This window comes from Fomitopsis serialis (assembly GCF_022376445.1).
Source record: "Fomitopsis serialis strain Sig1Antser10 chromosome Unknown B0H18scaffold_1, whole genome shotgun sequence".
Classification (NCBI taxonomy): Eukaryota; Fungi; Basidiomycota; class Agaricomycetes; order Polyporales; family Fomitopsidaceae; genus Fomitopsis; species Fomitopsis serialis.
Genome location: NW_025954961.1, coordinates 89,940 through 106,611, shown reverse-complemented (window position 1 = coordinate 106,611; position 16,672 = coordinate 89,940). Strand labels below are relative to the sequence as shown.

The 16,672-nt window shown below is 55.6% G+C and overlaps 8 protein-coding genes across 8 annotated transcripts; 3 read left to right on the top strand and 5 right to left on the bottom strand.

The window, feature by feature from the left end:
• Positions 1 to 2,411: 2,411 nt before the first annotated feature.
• On the bottom strand, positions 2,412 to 4,317 carry B0H18DRAFT_1080835 (uncharacterized protein; the record flags this gene model as incomplete). Its single annotated transcript, XM_048031289.1, has 6 exons — positions 2,412 to 2,551; positions 2,584 to 2,755; positions 2,809 to 2,932; positions 2,992 to 3,212; positions 3,278 to 3,460; positions 3,514 to 4,317. The coding sequence occupies 6 exons, from the start codon at positions 4,315 to 4,317 to the stop codon at positions 2,412 to 2,414; spliced, it is 1,644 nt and encodes a 547-aa protein (XP_047900853.1).
• Positions 4,300 to 4,821, bottom strand: B0H18DRAFT_822588 (uncharacterized protein; the record flags this gene model as incomplete). The annotated part of the gene is made up of 1 exon (XM_048039311.1): positions 4,300 to 4,821. A coding segment is annotated over one exon (522 nt), but the record flags the coding sequence as incomplete, so codon positions are not given.
• A 974-nt stretch (positions 4,822 to 5,795) lies between these two features.
• On the bottom strand, positions 5,796 to 7,383 carry B0H18DRAFT_1020 (uncharacterized protein). The gene is made up of 4 exons (XM_048029467.1): positions 7,328 to 7,383; positions 7,181 to 7,272; positions 5,876 to 7,105; positions 5,796 to 5,821 (listed from the first exon to the last, which is right to left on the bottom strand). Exon 3 carries the CDS (start codon positions 7,048 to 7,050, stop codon positions 5,893 to 5,895), a length of 1,158 nt encoding a protein of 385 aa, XP_047900851.1. The 5' UTR covers positions 7,051 to 7,105; positions 7,181 to 7,272; positions 7,328 to 7,383; the 3' UTR covers positions 5,796 to 5,821; positions 5,876 to 5,892.
• A 605-nt stretch (positions 7,384 to 7,988) lies between these two features.
• On the bottom strand, positions 7,989 to 9,256 carry B0H18DRAFT_949503 (uncharacterized protein; the record flags this gene model as incomplete). Its single annotated transcript, XM_048041904.1, has 2 exons — positions 7,989 to 8,027; positions 8,090 to 9,256. 2 exons carry the CDS (start codon positions 9,254 to 9,256, stop codon positions 7,989 to 7,991), a joined length of 1,206 nt encoding a protein of 401 aa, XP_047900850.1.
• Positions 9,257 to 9,797: 541 nt separating this feature from the next.
• On the top strand, positions 9,798 to 11,252 carry B0H18DRAFT_965162 (ribosome biogenesis regulatory protein-domain-containing protein). Its single transcript, XM_048043238.1, has 5 exons — positions 9,798 to 10,054; positions 10,117 to 10,212; positions 10,260 to 10,594; positions 10,656 to 10,912; positions 10,974 to 11,252. Exons 1-5 carry the CDS (start codon positions 10,014 to 10,016, stop codon positions 11,190 to 11,192), a joined length of 948 nt encoding a protein of 315 aa, XP_047900849.1. The 5' UTR covers positions 9,798 to 10,013; the 3' UTR covers positions 11,193 to 11,252.
• Positions 11,253 to 12,722, bottom strand: B0H18DRAFT_965159 (transcription initiation factor IIB). The gene is made up of 3 exons (XM_048043237.1): positions 12,650 to 12,722; positions 12,295 to 12,580; positions 11,253 to 12,224 (listed from the first exon to the last, which is right to left on the bottom strand). The coding sequence occupies exons 2-3, from the start codon at positions 12,511 to 12,513 to the stop codon at positions 11,379 to 11,381; spliced, it is 1,065 nt and encodes a 354-aa protein (XP_047900848.1). The 5' UTR covers positions 12,514 to 12,580; positions 12,650 to 12,722; the 3' UTR covers positions 11,253 to 11,378.
• Positions 12,723 to 12,834: 112 nt separating this feature from the next.
• Positions 12,835 to 15,012, top strand: B0H18DRAFT_934 (uncharacterized protein). Its single transcript, XM_048041768.1, has 5 exons — positions 12,835 to 12,923; positions 12,976 to 13,026; positions 13,087 to 13,210; positions 13,497 to 14,530; positions 14,654 to 15,012. Exons 1-5 carry the CDS (start codon positions 12,913 to 12,915, stop codon positions 14,805 to 14,807), a joined length of 1,374 nt encoding a protein of 457 aa, XP_047900847.1. The 5' UTR covers positions 12,835 to 12,912; the 3' UTR covers positions 14,808 to 15,012.
• On the top strand, positions 14,992 to 16,581 carry B0H18DRAFT_965148 (hepatocellular carcinoma-associated antigen 59-domain-containing protein). Its single transcript, XM_048043236.1, has 7 exons — positions 14,992 to 15,174; positions 15,249 to 15,416; positions 15,472 to 15,564; positions 15,619 to 15,816; positions 15,870 to 15,985; positions 16,036 to 16,175; positions 16,225 to 16,581. The coding sequence occupies exons 1-7, from the start codon at positions 15,074 to 15,076 to the stop codon at positions 16,258 to 16,260; spliced, it is 852 nt and encodes a 283-aa protein (XP_047900846.1). The 5' UTR covers positions 14,992 to 15,073; the 3' UTR covers positions 16,261 to 16,581.
• The last annotated feature ends 91 nt before the right edge of the window (positions 16,582 to 16,672 follow it).

Below are 16,672 nucleotides of genomic sequence, written 5' to 3'. Positions count from 1 at the left end.
ACGAGCGCGGACGAAGGAGATACAAGGACGAGGGGCAGGAGCGATGGACGAAAGCCAAGCAAGGGTCAGAAAATGACGGTAAGCAAACTACAATGTACCTACTTCCGTTACTAGTCACCCTGCCCGACTAGGTGCATCGTCGAGCAATGGGCTCGCAGTAACTAGTGACCACGCGTCCGTCCGCGCATACGGCTTGTCCGCTCGCTTGCCCTCTTGCGCCCACACGTCCGCCCTCTCGTGCTCGCCCGTCCTCATCCACCCGCGTGTTCTTGCAGGCCCGCGCTCGTACGCGAGCCGTCCGTCGCACCCCGCTTGACACGCGATGACCCTGTACGCACTGTGCTACCCCCCGCTACTACACTACCTCCTTCTCGATATGTATGCGGGGCGGAGCTGTGCGCCGCGCCGACGCCCCGCCTCTGCTTCCTGCTGGCATCTCACGCCTGTCCACCCTCGTAGCCTTGCTCTGCCTGCACACAGCCGACGGCCTCTGCCCATGCCTCGTTGACCATCCTTCAATCAAGCACGACACCCGGTTCAGCACCACCGTCCCTGCTTGCGCCATCATCACGCGTGTCTCACGCATACTCGCGATATGAGTGCGACCCCGGCCTCGTCACTTCTCGCCTGCCACTGCCGTCCCAGCACCCCGTGTTTCGTCCGCGACAAGGACTCTCGGACGCCCCGGGTCGTCATCCACCCCTCAGCACCACTCCGCCGCACAACCTCGACAAGCCCCCGGTCAGCCAGTCCAGCTCGTCCTCCCTCGCCTACCGTGCTCCTTGCCCGACACTCGCATGCCCACTCGCCCGCCCGCTCACACACCCGCCCTTGGCTTCTCGCGCGCCCCCGCGCGGTTCATCTCTCCGCCCGACTTGCCCACTCGTTCGCTCGTGCCTACTTATCCACCTGCCTGCGCTCGCCCTCCTGCTGGCTCGCATGTGCCCGCCCGCTCGCCCGTGGCTTCTCGCACGCGCGCCTGCTCTCGCCTGCCTGCTCTCACCCACCTACTCTCGCCCGCCCGCTCTCGTCCACCCGTTGCAGACCACCGAGAACGCGGCGCACGGGACGCAGAAGGAAGAGGAGGAGAAGGGGAGGAAGCGAGAGGAGGGAGAAGGGCATGTGACGAGCAGAAAGAACGAGCACGAAGGCTCAACAAACGCAGGTACGCCCTCGCTGGCCGTCCTCGCCTCGCCGTCTCCATTCCCAGTGTCTGCACCAGTAGGTGTATCGACGAACGCAAAGCTCGCCGTCTTGCTGGCCACAAAGACGGCACTTCCGCTTTCCGGGTGGACCTCACCGTCGTACCCGCTGCTACACACGGTAGCACGTCTGGCGCGCAAGGCTGCACGTCAGACGTGCCCGTTCTTTTGCTACTGCCGCGCCAGCAGGTGTACCAATGAGCGAGAAGCTCGTTGTGCGTTCTGCTGGCCATAAGAGCGGTGTTTCCGCCTTCCGGGACGACCTCACTGTCGTACCCGATGCTCACTATCGACGCCGCTGGCAAGCGGGCTCGGGACGCATTGACGGCGGATGCAATCACCGATACGTGGCTAGGTCGACTCGTGGCTTCGCGAGTGCTGTACTCACTGATCACTGCTTGCAGACGCGTCGGCGGTCTTGTCGGGACGCAACTGGTATTCAATGTAGTATTCATAGTTGGTACTGTACAGTTATCATAATATACATATGCCACTAGCGACTCTACCGAGGCTGCTCGACCAACTGTGAAGCTCAGAAATCGTTAGACAATGAGGTAAATTAGACACCCGTGAGACACTTTAGGCGTGTTTAGGCGCATTAGGCACGGTGACGCTTTCCTGATGACTACGGGGAGAAATTGTGGAGTATGGGCCCCGAGTACGTTTATGCTGCCCTTCATTCCGAACAGGAGCTCATGACAGCACTTGCTATAGGCAGGCTTATAGCTATAATCGATGTCGTTGAATGTACGTCGCATGATCTATACCCAACCCCATGGACCCCTTCGCAAGACTGTTGACTGGGTAGCTCACTCGCTCAGTGCAGGACCTTGGACGGGAATGCCGACTGTTGTCGCGTTGTATTGTCAGCGGTCGACCTCTTGATACGACATTGACTACTGTATCTCTCGTCGTCGGCTACTTATTTGGATAATGAGTGATCAGACCCAGGCAGATCGCTCGAGACCGTGACGTTCATCGAAGTGTCGAAAAATTTCACCAAGAGCAGTGTCAACACATAAATGCTGTCGTCTATTGCGTGGGATGCCGAATACTACTGAGAATAAGTATACGGTATGTTATGCCAGTGCCGCGGAAAGGGCGTGATTGCAATGCAGTGAAGAAACGATGAGCGACCATGCCTGAGACCACAAAACCTCCTAGGAAAGATAAACCTGCAAACGCGCCGGGGCGCGCGCCCGTCGACTGTCAACGATGTACCATCAGTTTGTACGTCGACCAGCCCGCGATGAGCGCAAAGGCAGCGAGCACCCCGATGATAGACCCGAACCACACGTAGCCGTTTTGCACATCCTGCCCAGGCACGTGGACGTTCATGCCCCACAGACCTGTGACGAGGTTCATGGGATGAGTACCGTACCGAGCGCAGTGAGCTTCGAGAGAACGTCGTTGATTTGGTTGTTCGCCTCCGTCATCTCGATCGAGATCTGCGCGAGGTAGTTGGAGTGCGAGCGAGACAGGATCTTCTCGTAGTGATTCAAATTCTGCGTCATCGTAATCAAGTGGTCTTGGATATCGGAGAGATAGAGACCCTAGAAAGAGATGAGTCGGGCGAGCGATCGGCCACGACGAAAGAACAACTCACGATGTCCGATGTTGGTGCAACACGCCAGTTCTCGTTGCATCGTTTGGCGAGACCCTTCACGACGTCGGCCTTGTTGCCCATCAACCTCAGCAGACCCATGACCTTCTTACGGCAGGTACCAATCCTATCGGATGAGGTACGATGAGGGCCACGCTCCCAATGCTAATATCACGCATGACATACCTCCTCAGCATGTCGCTCTGCTCCGCCTCCTTGAGGATAAGTACGAGTTCATCAATGCTGTCGACTTCATACTCGATGCTCTGGATGAGGGGTCCGAAGGCGTCGGTGATGTCGTCGATGAGAGCGTATGAGATCCAGTCTGACGTAACGCTGATGTAGTCCTTCAGCTGCTTGATCCGCCGGCGAACATTCTGAGGATGAGGGGTCGGGCGGAAGTGGAACTGCATCATGGCGACGGTATGATGAGATCGAGGTTCCTAGGTAGTCTCGTGCGCGAGGGACGTACCGACAGTATGCCTTCACGGAAGACGATAATGTACATGTTGAGTGGTTCGAGATACGTCGGGCTGTATGGGTCCTGGTCGAAGCCACGGAAACACACAAGGTAGTAGTTTCGGAACAACTCGATCTTCTCTCGAGTTTCCTCCATCTGGATATCCTCGGTCGTCAATGGATGGATGGAGAAGACCTGGAATCCTCGTGCGTTAGACTGTTGACAACGTAGAACAATCAAGGACGTACCTTGCTGAGTAGCTTCATCTCCTCGTCAGTGGGCGACAACACGTCCAGCCACCATGTACAACCATCTGCCGTCGCGTCTCCCGGTAGTCTCCGCTCGCCGCCGCTAAATATCTTCGAGGTCCCAGGACCGATGGCGTTCAACCTCGGCGAGGTGAGCAGCGAGCCAGGATTCGACCCGACATTGGTCGGTGCGTATGACCCTGGTTTACCGTTCATACCTAGCCTCGGTCCCGCAGCATTTGGCGGGGCCGGCTCTCGTCCAAAGAACATGTCCTCAAAGCTCTGTCCCTCTGCTGGGAGCTCACTGAGGCTTCGCGAATGGATAGTCGCACTCAAGGCGTTCGAGTAGAAAGAGAAACGGTATGGTCGGTCGTGTCCCGTTCCCGGCCCACCGAGCCCATGAGCACCCCCACCCGCCGACGGTGTGCCGTTCATGATGTCGTTGACATTGTCATACGACGGTACGGCACTGAGGGTCGTGCCAGACGTTGGTGGTGCAGCCCCCGCCCCAGGCTGTTCGAAGAGCGCAAGCTTCCCTCGTCGCGGAGTGGGTGCGCTATGCGAGAGTTTGCGATGTCGCACGCGCGGGATCGTGAAGTGACTTCCGCTCGGGCTTGGGTCTGCCTCGCTCTGGCCCTGGCTATGAGGCGCAGGCATTGGTGGGCGCCCAATGTGCGGGCCCGTAGGGCTTGCAGGAGTCTGAATGCCGAGCCGCGCCTTCTCCTCTCGAGCGAACGTCTCCAACGGGCCAAAGTCATACTGCTGCTGTTCAGGAGATGGCCCGCCAACGCTTGCCTGGTACATGGGAAGCCCAGCCTCCATGTCGGCCGTCTCCATAGATACAAGCAAGGACGGGTCATGAGCCGCACTGAGGTGGTTGAGGTGCGCATCTGGCGCTGGGCCCGGATGATAGTGCTCTGCGTGGTCGGGATCAGAGTTAACGTGCGGACGACCCCGTGCATCGTTCACGTCCTGCTCCTCCTGAAGAGAGAGAACGGGGAAGTTGACGGGGCTGTCTAACGACTGGGACAAGGGGCGCGGAACCGGAGCGACAGGCGATGTAGTAGGTGAGGTGACGGTGTTGCTCCGGGCACGGGAGAGATGCATGGCCATGTCAGCGTCCATGGCACGCTGGCGTTCGCGCACCTCAGGGTCATTAGGGTTGTATCCTCTGGTCAACGTCGGTGACAGGCGGGGGCGAGAGTGGGGGACGGTAGGATCAACGTCCGCAATGTCACTGTTGCTTCTCCGCAGGCGCACAGGAGAATGAGAGTGAGACCGTTCTGGAGAGGGGCCGATAGGGATGGGAGAGCTCGCGATGGAGTTCGTGAGCACCGAGGGTGCGTCCGGGGAAGTCATTTTGACACTGTCTAAGGGTCAACGGGAGCAATATCCTCAGAGTCACAGAAGATGCTCACCAACCAGCCTATGCAAGCAATGAAATGTCACTGTATCACACTTCGGTCAGAGCCAAAGTCCGCTTGAAGTCGAACCTGGCTTGTTCGCTGCCCTCGAACGGAATCTAGAGAGATCTTCTCGAGCGCGTTGTCTGGCAAGGAGATGAGGGCAACAGAAGGCGACACCAGCGATTACGAGCGTGGCCAAGGGGATGGGCCGACTGCCCTTAGCCTGAAGTCGCTGAGGTCGCGAGAGGGGGCGTGGTCACCGTGGCGGCAGCCTGGCAAGGGAACATGACGTCCAGGCAACTCGAATCCGGCGGCTCCAACGGCTTAACTGACCGCCAATAACTGTTTCACGTCCCACACTAATCGGCATTAGAATGGCTCTACAAACGACTACAACCCCGTTGTAGTACCTTGTTAACACCGTTACATTCATGAGCGGCTAACATTGGATTGTCACTCAGACGCATCTCACTCATCTCGCGACTCACTTCTTTTGAGGAGAACAGGCAGATGACCGCGACCATGCTGGCGATGCCACATGGCAGCAGAATAGGACGCTCGAGTGGGGCGACTCAGCTGGGCAGAGTTGATCATCCGTGACAATATTTTCTCAAGTTCGCATTTCACGGTTACTCAGGTTCTTACGGTTTGTCATACCAACAAGACACCCACGCTGTGAACAGTCATCGCGATACTGATTCAATGGGTGCAATATTGTGGACGTTTGAAAGATCGGGAAGAAATTCCGAATATTACTCGCCCCCAGCCTTCATTCAGAAATTCTACATTGGAATGAGGTACGACTCCGCGACCCCGGCAGACATCCATGCGTAAGACGAAATTGATGAACCGGGTGTGGAACATGCATTCGAACGATATTAGCTTGCACCCCCGCCCGCAGTCTGAGCATGCATGTGAGTTCATATTGATGAGGTCAAGTGCTACGGCGCACTCACTGCGGAAGTTCAGCGACTCATCTCCCTAGCAGCCTCCCGAACACCTCTTTCTCCTCCTTCCCAAAACCAAGAACGTTGTTGGCGAAACCGTACAAGCCGTCCGCGACGGCGACCTCGTGCAGTTTCAGCGGACGGACATTGACGTCAAGGAACAACCGCATGTACAGCCGCTTGAGCTCCTTGACGTCGTCGACGGACCGTGCGTTGCAGAAGCCATACTCCACCGACACCGGGTGAGACGGTTCCCTCATGATGGAACCAGTCCCGTCGGCAAGAATGGCTCCCTTCAGAACCCATACTGACTTCGAGTCGCTAGACGGCGTAGGGTTCTGGAAAACGTCTAGCAGCTCCGCGCGTTTTCGCCACTCGAACGCTGACAGCAACGGATCCATGAGGGATATGAGGGTGCCATTGCCGTAGGCGGTCCAGAACTCCTCGAATGTGTGCAGCTCAAGAAGACGCCTGTAGATATCCTCCAGCTTCTTCTCCTCGCGGTCGTTTCTGCAGACGCAGAACCCGAAATCGATCCAGAGCGTCGTAGGCGGGAGTATCGCGAAATGATTGAACACTAGTTCACTCATATCGTAGCAGGTTCTCTTGCTCTCGGGCCACGTCGACCTGACGGCATCTATGTTCTGAAAAGCAGCGGCTGGGAGGCCGATCCACCGCTGGAAACGTGTAGAAGCGTCCGCTGGCCCCTGTCTGATGTTCGGGGGAGCACCCAGGGAGGGATCGATGATCCATCGATGCTCCTTAAACCACTTGAAAGCCTGGCTCTTGCTGGCGCGGCCCGATTTCTGGTATCCCAACTCTATGATCTGGCATAAGACTTGGTCCCGCCGCCAGTTACGAAGTGACCTCGAGGGGATCTCCAGCGAGACGATGAATTCGACCCAGAAGTCGAGGAGTTCGTGGATGCTGTTGTCCATCGCAGCACGTACGAAGCCCCACTCCGAGAGTGTAGCCATGTCATGGGGCAGACGGCGACGGTGGGCGGCGCGCACCAGCCGATCAGCTGTGCCAATCTCAATCGAAGCTTTCGACTCGCATTCGAATTTGTGTTCCGGCCAGTCTTGCTCCTGGCAGTCTTTGCTGCAGTAGTTGGCACTCGACACTTGACACCCTTTGCACCTCTTTGTGGCGTACTTCGGGCACTTGGCGCAGAACAAGCCCATTGGTCGACTGCGAAGATCCTTTCAAGCCTTCAGGGCCTTAGGCTTATGTGTGCGTCTATACATATGTTCGTAGCAAATCATCATAGTGAGTTCCTATTCAATAGACCTTGGAGAGTCAGAATCAACATACCGGCGGTATCTCTGATATTGACGGACTCCGGTGGTCCGAAGCTCAATGTTCTCGACACTCGAGCCTACCGGTGGGTATATAACCACGCAAAGCTGTGCGCAACGTCAGATGATGCAGGTAGAAGATAAATACCAAGTTCCGTCTCACCTTGTCTTCCCAGCGTGGCAGTTGTGGTGGCGTAATTCAGGCAGGGCGCCGGTCACCGGCAGAGATCAATATCATCGTGCCTTACAGTTGATCGACTTGCCGCCACAATGGAGTGTCTCCCCCTTTTTGGCAGGTCGCGAAGTTGATCCAACATTTGCCTTGCCGAACTGCTGAACACTGAGCTACCCTCTTGGGATGTGTCGTTTGACACGGTCAGTAAAATCCAGGAGTGCTGAATGTAACTATGAGCACGATCAAGCCTGGGACAGCCACTAGTACGTGCGGTTTAAATCAATGGGTCCGTCATCGGAGTCGTTGCGTCGAATACGGCTGGCATCGCGGGTTTGTCAACATAAAACATACCGATGACCAATGGATGGGCACGTATGCTAGACGAGCATACGTAGGGGTCGGTCGCTTCGCATTCGTTCAAGAGATCCTGAAGCGAAGCATAGTCCGACTTACATCGTCACCGAAGTCCGGCGAGCGTCAGATGTGTAATCATTCGGGTACGCCCAACAGTCAATATTTCAATGATAGCCTGAGGGCGTAGGAAACGACGATAAATAATCGGCATTGAACATACATAGATCTCACGACCATTTCGGGGACAGTCGGCGAGCGAGGACTCATCACCAAGGGGACGGAGCGGCAGCGTGAATCATTTGGCCTCGGGCGTTGTGCATGCGTCTGAACACCCCTGCGGCAAGATAGTAAAGTGAGATGTTTATAAAACAACGCTGCAACCGGAGACTTCCTTACCGCGTAGCGGACACTAAGACAATCGTCGGGAACAGAACTAGGACACCCCTCCTTCAGCGCCCTGTGATACAGTTCGAAGTTGTCGGCATCGCTGGAACCAAGTGATCCGACGACCACCTCGAAGAGCATGCCTTGGGTAGCTGCTTCGTGCAGGATCAACGGATCGACGCGCATCTCGACGAACACTCGCTTGTACGCGTCTTTGAGCGTAGCAATCTCCTCGTCGTTATGACAAGAATTGAAGCCGAAGCTGGCAGCCATGACCGGAAACAGCTCGACGTTCTCGCAGAGCACGTATTGCTTGAGGAAGTAGACGAGGCGAATATTGAAGGGGGATGAACTGAGCATGTCAACTAGGTTCGGGAACTCCCGCAGCGAGGCTCCTAGACCCTTGGCATCGAACAACATCACCATGGATGCAGTCCTGTGTGCGGCGTACAATTCGTCGAATGTGCAGCTGTCCAAAAGTTGCCCGTACGTCTCGCGCAGTCGCACCTCCTCCTGGGCATCGTAGCAAGTGCAGAAGCCGAACACAACCCATTCGCTATGATTCTTGTAGACGGTGTCGATGTCGGGCAACAGCTCGACGCAGAGGCTGAAACACTGCGACCAGAACAATGGCATGCGGTCGTTTATGATATGCTCGTCGGTATACCACGCGGGGAGCCCTGCGTAGAGCATGGCGGGAAGTTTGAGCGCATGGATGATCTCTGGGGGAACGGCGAGGTTTCTGTCGAGAATCCAAGGGTTCTGCGAAAGCCAGGATCGGAGGTAGCGTTGATGTGCACCGGGGTGGCGCTCTAGCACGCTTGTAAGCTCGTCGAGGAGTCGGCCAGACACTCTCCACTGATGGAGTTTCCTCGCGGAGACGCCAAGATCTGCGATCACGCTGATGTACAGCTCGAAAAGGTCTTTTCCCTGTCGCCTCCATAAGCGCGAGAACCCGTATTGTGCCAAAGTGTCGTCGTCCTCCGGAGCACGTCTGCGATATATGGCTCGCACAAGATGGTCGGCGGTCGTTAGTTCGCGCGACGAAGCACATTGAAAGCGGTGCTCTGGCCAGTGGACCTTCTGACATTTCGTTGAGCAGTACCAAGTGGGGGAAGCGGTACAGCCCTTGCATAGTCTTGTCGCTGGCCCCTGACAGTGGGCGCATACGTTGGGCATGTTGGCAAAAGGGTCACTGGGGGAGGTATTGTAGTTCAGTACGTGGCTGTCAAGTACTGTATGATTATTTCCGCGGTACTAACCTGGCCGCTGGCGTGTGGCTGAAACGACGACAGTGTAAATCGTCCCTGTAGACGGCGCTCTGCTAAGTGGAGAAATAGACGGTTGGATTCAAAGCGAAACAATCGAGAACGACGTCCATACCTCCGTAAAGCCTCCTTTGTGCGCAGGACTATCGGTGAGCGGGGACTCGGGGGAGGGATAGCGACTCGGAGGCAGAGAGAAAAAAGTCGCAGGCCCCATAGATTTATACGTCGGGTGCGACTGTAGAGATGCGCATGGCACTGTCAAATTAACCTATTTATGGTAGCCTCGTAGATAATTCCCTTCGCTGGTAGCACCGTTAGCTACTTCGCTGTCAGGCAGGATTTTGTTGAGTTAGCGTAGCCTCTATTTCTCGGCCGAGACGCAAACCACGTGCTTTCTGAAGGAAGCAATCGTAGGCACAGTTTTTGTCGTTTATAACTTATGTATGTTTGACACAATTTCAGGCGATGGGGGCAAGGAAGTGGGAGCAGCTAGGAGTGGCAACGTGAGTTTCCACTGGCAGGAAGACGCACTCGCAGTTGTCGGGTATCGCCGACATTCTCAGATCTGAGATTTCGCCCGATCAGTCTGCACACTTTTCGCCACACCTCCACTGCTGCCTCAGTGCCTGCGCCCACGCTACCTCTTCGTCTTCCTACAAAAGTCTGTCATGGACGTCTCAGACATTTTGGCCGCACAGGCGGCGAAACAGTATGTACTTGCTGACTCAGTCAAAACTTTCCACTGAGCAGTCACTTCCTCCATTCCTCCAGAAAGGCCGTCACTGTCGAGAAAGAAATCCCCCTTGAAGTGGACGCGGGTTTCCTTACCGTGACAGATTTAAACCCTATTGACACGGAGAGCTATGAGTAAGTGCACGCTATCACTATAATCCTTACGTCTCATGGTGCCACAGCGAGGATGTTGAGGGTTACCTTAAGGCGACCGCTCGGGATGGCGTCCAAGCACTCGTCTCCTCTCTGTTCTCCCTCCCTATCACCTCTTCCCCTGACGGTCCCCTCGCAAAACTTCCTTCCCCGACAACGCAACTTCCACGCGCCAAGCCCTTACCGAAGCCCAAGCCCCCAACAAAATGGGAGCAATTCGCGAAGGCGAAGGGCATCCAGAAGAAGCGGAGAGAGAAGAAGGAATGGGATGAGGAGAAGCAGGAGTGGGTTGACCGCTGGGGATGGAAGGGTGCGAACAAGAAGGAAGAACGGCAGTGGATCACGGAGGTCCCCGCAAACGCAGGTGCGTCTCACTAAATCAATACTCAGCCAGGAAGGTCGACGCTCATGATGTCGGAACGTAGACGCAGACCACGATCCTGCAAAAGCCTCACGCGATGCACGAAAAGCAAAGGTTGCTAAGAACGAGCGGCAGCACCAGCAGAATTTAGCTCGTGCGCAAGGACCACGCGCGAGTGGCACCGGCACCGCTCCTGCCAACAGCGAGCGAAAAACACAGATCGACAGAACACTCGCAACCACGCGGTCAAGTACAGCAAGTATGGGCAAGTTCGACAAATCGCTGCAAGGCGAGAAAAAGCTCAAGGGTGTTAAGCGGAAGGTGCGCCGTGAAGGGCAGAGGGAGTCGTGCCCCGCTGACCATTTGTTTCACTCTGCACCAGTTCGACCCAACCGAGGTCTCTGCAACGGCGGAGAAGTCACACAACCTTGCCATCCTGCAAAAGCTCGATCGGGAGCCAGCAGCGAAGAAAGTCAAGTTCTCCGGTGGAGATCAAGTACTCAACGTACGTAAGGCGATCCGATCCGTCAGCAAAGGCAAGGGTAGCGCAGCGCTGGCCAGAGAGGGTGGTGGTGGTAAGGCGAAGAAGGGCAGAAGATGATGATACTCTTGTATTTCCCAGTTCTCTTCCCTTCCTTTATCATTCGCAGTGCATAGGAGCATTTGGGTCATAACGAGTGACATAGCATTGTCATATCATAAGGCTATATGTACAACACTGGATTACGGGTGCATATGGTATACGGTGGCGGCCATGTCCATACGAAGTTTTCTCCCTCTCTCTCCTTCATTTGGTCTGGTCCATGGGAAGCCGGCTTAGGTCGGCCTTCCCATCCTTTATCCACTCCTCCTTGATCAGCTTCTCTCTCTCTGCATAGTACAGCCTGTACACAAGCTTGATCGTGCCCTCGCTGACACCAGCGACCGTGCTGATGTCTCGTGCGCTCTTCACTTTACCAAGCAAATGGCAAGTGAAGTAGATGGCGCCACCTGCGATGGACACAGGCGAGCGACCATCTGCAATACCCAGCTCGCGTGCTTTGATGATGATGTCGGAGCAAATGGGCTGGACGTTAGGGGGCAGGTCGAGGTGGTTGCAGTATCGTACGAGGAGGTCCTCTGGACCGCGCGCCGCAGCGGGCGTGGTGAGATGGCGATCACCCTGCGCAGACGCGCCGGGCGTGAGGTTAAACGCCTGCTCCATCGCCTTGTAGCACTGTCCAAGCGTCTTCTTGCTCACACCGGTGAGACTGCAGATCTCGCGGAAAGTACGTGGGACATGAGCCTGTCGACACGCAATGAAGATACAGGCAGCGATGATTGCTTCGGAGGGCTTCCCGCGGAGGAGCTTCTCCTCGTCAGTCCGCTTGTACAGCTGTTTTGCGATGTCCGATATCGTTTTAGGAAGGGAGAACTGGTCGCACCACGAGGAGATGTCGCGGAACGCTTGTAGGAGGTTACGCTCCGCGCGCGAAGCGGAGGAGCGGGAGGCTGCGCGCTGGAGCTCGCGCGCGATGCCTGAACCGCCATCTCGGAAGGATATGGTGGTATCCAATTGCTCCATACCATCCATGAGCGGGTCTGATGCAGCACCAACACGCGACGGGTCATCACCCTCGTCGTTGGCGAACGTCTACAGGAGGTGAGCGAGAGAAGCAAACAGTTCATGGCAGAATGGGGACGGCGCGCAGCGCAGTACTTACCCTCCATTCGCTACGGGTGTCTACAACACGATCTCCCAGCACCAGCCCACACGTACCGCACACGAGATCGCCGCTGCTAAATTGCTCAACGATATTGGGGTTTGGGTCCCTGCATTCGGGGCAGATGAGCCGCACAGCGAGGTCGGGTCCGAAGGTCGGTTTCTCGATTTTATGCACCGGATTGGCGAGCGGAAATGGCTGAGCGTACGCCGTAGCCATGGTACGTGTGGGTCGGTCAAGAAGATTCAGAAGTGGACAAGAAGTCGCAGCAGAGCGGTCGGGCTCGCTAACACTTCAGCTTCAGCAGACTGCTCAGAATGCTGTGGAATCGCTCTGCAAGCTGTGGATGACGTACCAAAGGCAGATTTCGTATGGTTTATTCAGACAATGGCACACCTGTCCCTTCGATGATGGAGGAAGAGGGAGAAAGGAGATGACACAGCGTGTGGCTCTCTGCCCTCTGAGGCCTCGATCCGGTGGCCATTACAAACAGGGATAAACAAATCTTGTCTCGCGGGCGCTTGCATCATCACGCTTCTCGTCTCTTGGACTGGTCCCACCACCGCCCGCCGTCTACATAACCACCGCCTTCTCTGCAGTCGCCCGCGACGTCCAGCTATGGGCAAATGGTTCGTCTTTCTCTATAAAAACATAAAATAATATGTAACCATCCTCGTGCAGGACACTAGGTCACCATGACGAGGTACTGCAAACCAAAATGAAGAATCTGGTGTAAGTAACCGGGCCGTGCACCTCGGGCCCTACCAGTGGTGCTTATGTATCACCTCGCAGAACTGGGGCCGTCAAGCGAATCAATCGGGAAAGCGGCGAACCTCCAATCAGCTATGAGACCTTCGTGGAAGAACTGGATGAGGGCGATTCTTTCACAGCAACGCTGGTCGATGTCCTTGTCAAGGTTCGTACATTTTTCACTTGGATACGATCGGAACTTCTTGTTCGAGGATAAGATGCGTTGGGAACGTATTTTGGACGGTCTCGGCGGGCTTCGTGGTGATCACTAGGTCCCTCTGTTCCATCACCTCGTCGACGCGTGAGGCCAGAGTTCGAGGTGGGGCTACCCGTGAGTTGCGGTCCTGTAGTACAATGGATGCAGCTGTCAGCCTATACGTGCCCCCAATTACGCGTCTTCGTTTTCTGTTGTTCTATTTCTTGAACTACTCACAACTTGTGCATTCCCACAGGAAATGGCCGACCGACGTACTCGGACTAGCTTTCTCGACCGCCGACTTATCTCTGAGCATACGGCAAAGTCGCTTCGAATGCAAGCGGCTCCACTACACGTTTACTCCAGTCGTCGACACAATGGTCGCTTCAGGTCTGGGTATACTGTCACCGATATAGTGGCCGAGATCACAGACGAGGAAGACGAACCTGCGGATGCTCGTGACTCGCAGCATGCTGACGCACTCTGGGACGGCGAGGGCGCCCGTCTCAACACCGAGTTGTATGAGGCGTACGTACCTACTTCGTATGTTGCGCCTTCGTATGGCCGGTCCCCTCAACTTCTGGACAGACTGAGGCCTTCCAATGCGACACCACTAGCTACGGGGGACTCCGACGTAGGGGAACCAATTGTCCTGCCCATCAGTCCTCGATCTATCTCCCCGCCTTTACGGTCTTTGTCCCACCGCTCAGGATCGCGTTCACATGGCACGGGTATCGGCGCAAGTTTGTCCAGGAGCGATTCAATACGTCGCCCAGCGCGTTCGCGCACTGTTGACTTCAACGAGTTCACGTCGCGTCGTCGGTCGTCTATGCGACAAACCTCGCAAGACCAGCCGCAAGTAAGAGCTGAACCGGAAGAATCTACCGATGGGACTTGGCGGTTTAGGCTCAGCAGAGGTGGCTCACTGCGGGACGGGCAGCCCCCTCTGGCATCGACCTCTAGTGTTCACACTCGAGCCGTCGTGCCTGCTCATTACCTCTCTCGGCCAGAAGTCGCAGGGAGCCTTCCTTGGGCTGCAGACACCTCTGAGGAACCCTCAGACAGCAATGCAGATCTGCCCAGTGCTGCCTCTCCGTCGTCCAGTGGACCAAGCTCGTCGCAGACCTGGTTTGCACTGACGGCTGGTCAGTCGACTGCACCTGCAGACGAGGCCAACTCTCACACGACTCGCCGGTCGAGTATATCGGACATCAACGAGGCAAGACGTCAGGTCATTGCTCCTCGTCTCCGGCGTGGGGGTGTACGCCCACCTGAAACCCTTCTCTCTCGGTACGCCTCTCCGGCGCCTCTCGATGTACCTGAGAGGCATGAATACAGGCTATCCTCGCCTCCTCGTTCCGATCTGCGCCTTCCGTCGACTACTTCCATGGTCAATATGCTACGGGATACCAGACCTGATGTGGGCGACGTCGCTCGAGAAATGTTTGTAAGCCTTATGGGCGTGCAGGGGGAGCCGGAGGAAGGGAGTACCTCGCAGCTACCCACCCCTCGGTCGGCGACACCCATACCTGATCCAGTGGAAGCGCGCGAAAATCTTTGGCAATAGGCGCAAGGTCCCGTCTTCATAGGTTGCCGGTTCCATGGACTAATCGTATATGTCTCCGAGTCTTCATGTATACATTGCATTGCCGCCTATTGCTCCCGCTTGTGTATGTAAAACGCTTGTGCATTTGCGTACTGCCTCCAATGCGTACGTCTTATGAAAATCTACTCTTAATTGTTGCTATGATCCATCTTTGGTATCGCTGATAACTGTGTGCGATGCAATGGGCGCTTCCGCGTCATTGAGCCTTTGTGACCTACCAGAACACCATGATCAGGAAACGCGCTGCACCCAGACCTCATCTCCGCCAGAAGCCTATTGAAGTTGAAGACACGCAAGAACCCGAGGAAGAAGCGCAAGACAAGCTAGAGTAGGTCCTCTGGGTGGTCTTCCATGTTTACTCAGTCCTGGGGGATTGACCAATGTCTGTATTCTCCTCCGCAGGCTAGCAGACCTCATCGAGCTTCGGAAGCTCAGGCGAGCGAGAGAGGGCATCGATACCCAGACACTTGTTAAGGGTGATGCGAAGAAAAAAAAGAAGAGACCACGGGAGGGCGAGGAGGAGGTCGGGGGCTTGAAGAAGGGCAGTTCGAGTAAGGAGGACGAGGAGGAGTACGTGCTATCTCTGGTGCAGCAGTCTCGATAGGCACTGACTGTATTCATTTAGCGAAGAAGCAGACGCAGAGGCGAAAGCGAGGAGGGTCGTACGAACGAACAACTTCACGCAGCAGACCAATGTGCTCGACGTGGATAAGCATATGTACGTCGAATCGCTGTTTGACACACTCCTGTGCTACCCGCTAACACTCTGCAGGATGGCTTACATCGAGGAGAACATGAAGGCTCGGCGAGGTACCTCGAACGAACCACAGAAAGACGAGGGGCCACGGGATCCATATGCGGAACTGTTCGACATATACAAGTTGAAGCAGGAGAAGGAGCAGGATGAGGGGAGCGTCACAAACAGCTTAGCGATGCTAACGGCTATACCGGAAGTGGACCTTGGGATGGAGTAAGCGATGCTCTTTGTCAGGTTACTACCGTATCTTACTACGTTCATAACAGTACTCGGTTGAAGAACATCGAAGACACCGAGAAGGCAAAGCGAATACTGACGGAGGAACGCAAAGACCGACCAAAAAAGGCGGGCAACGACGAAGAACATCTTGCCGCCTCTCGCTGTACGTGTCTGCCAATCGTGTCGCTGAGCAGTGCTGACATATCACGATAGTCTACCGACCTAACCTCAAAGCGAAGTCTGATGCGGACATCATTCGGGACGCAAAGCTTGAAGCTATGGGCTTGCTGCCGGAAGACCATGAACCACGTCCACCAAGAAATGACCGGCCGCAGATGGCCACGGACGAAATGGTACATAATGATGCCTATTTATGAGTCAATTCTTATGCGTTCCGTACAGGTTATGGAACGCTTCAAAAAGAGGATGCGGAAGTGAGCCTGTGCGATTGCTCGGACATCCGCATCATACACTGCACCTTCTGTGGTCACAGGAGTGTGTCGTTGGCTGCACAACCGATCAGTCGACGCGAGGTATGCAACACAGGCTGCCAACGCTTCACATATCACGACTGGAAGCGATATCAGATGTAGCTTCAGAGCTGCAAACAGCGGATATATAGCATTGGTCACAGCTTCATTGAACTTCCTGCGCCGAGGTTGTGCACATGTACATCATTTGATAACATCGTTGCCGCTGCGGTATTGTGAGACCGTCTCGTCGTTGCACTCCTGCGAATACGATCCAATTGGAGTGGTACCTAGGTGTAAGTTGTATGTTTTCAACGTCGCGTTGCCTTGGCTGGCATCGTGAGCGTGAGCAGTACGCCGACTGGCGTGAACTTGTGCAA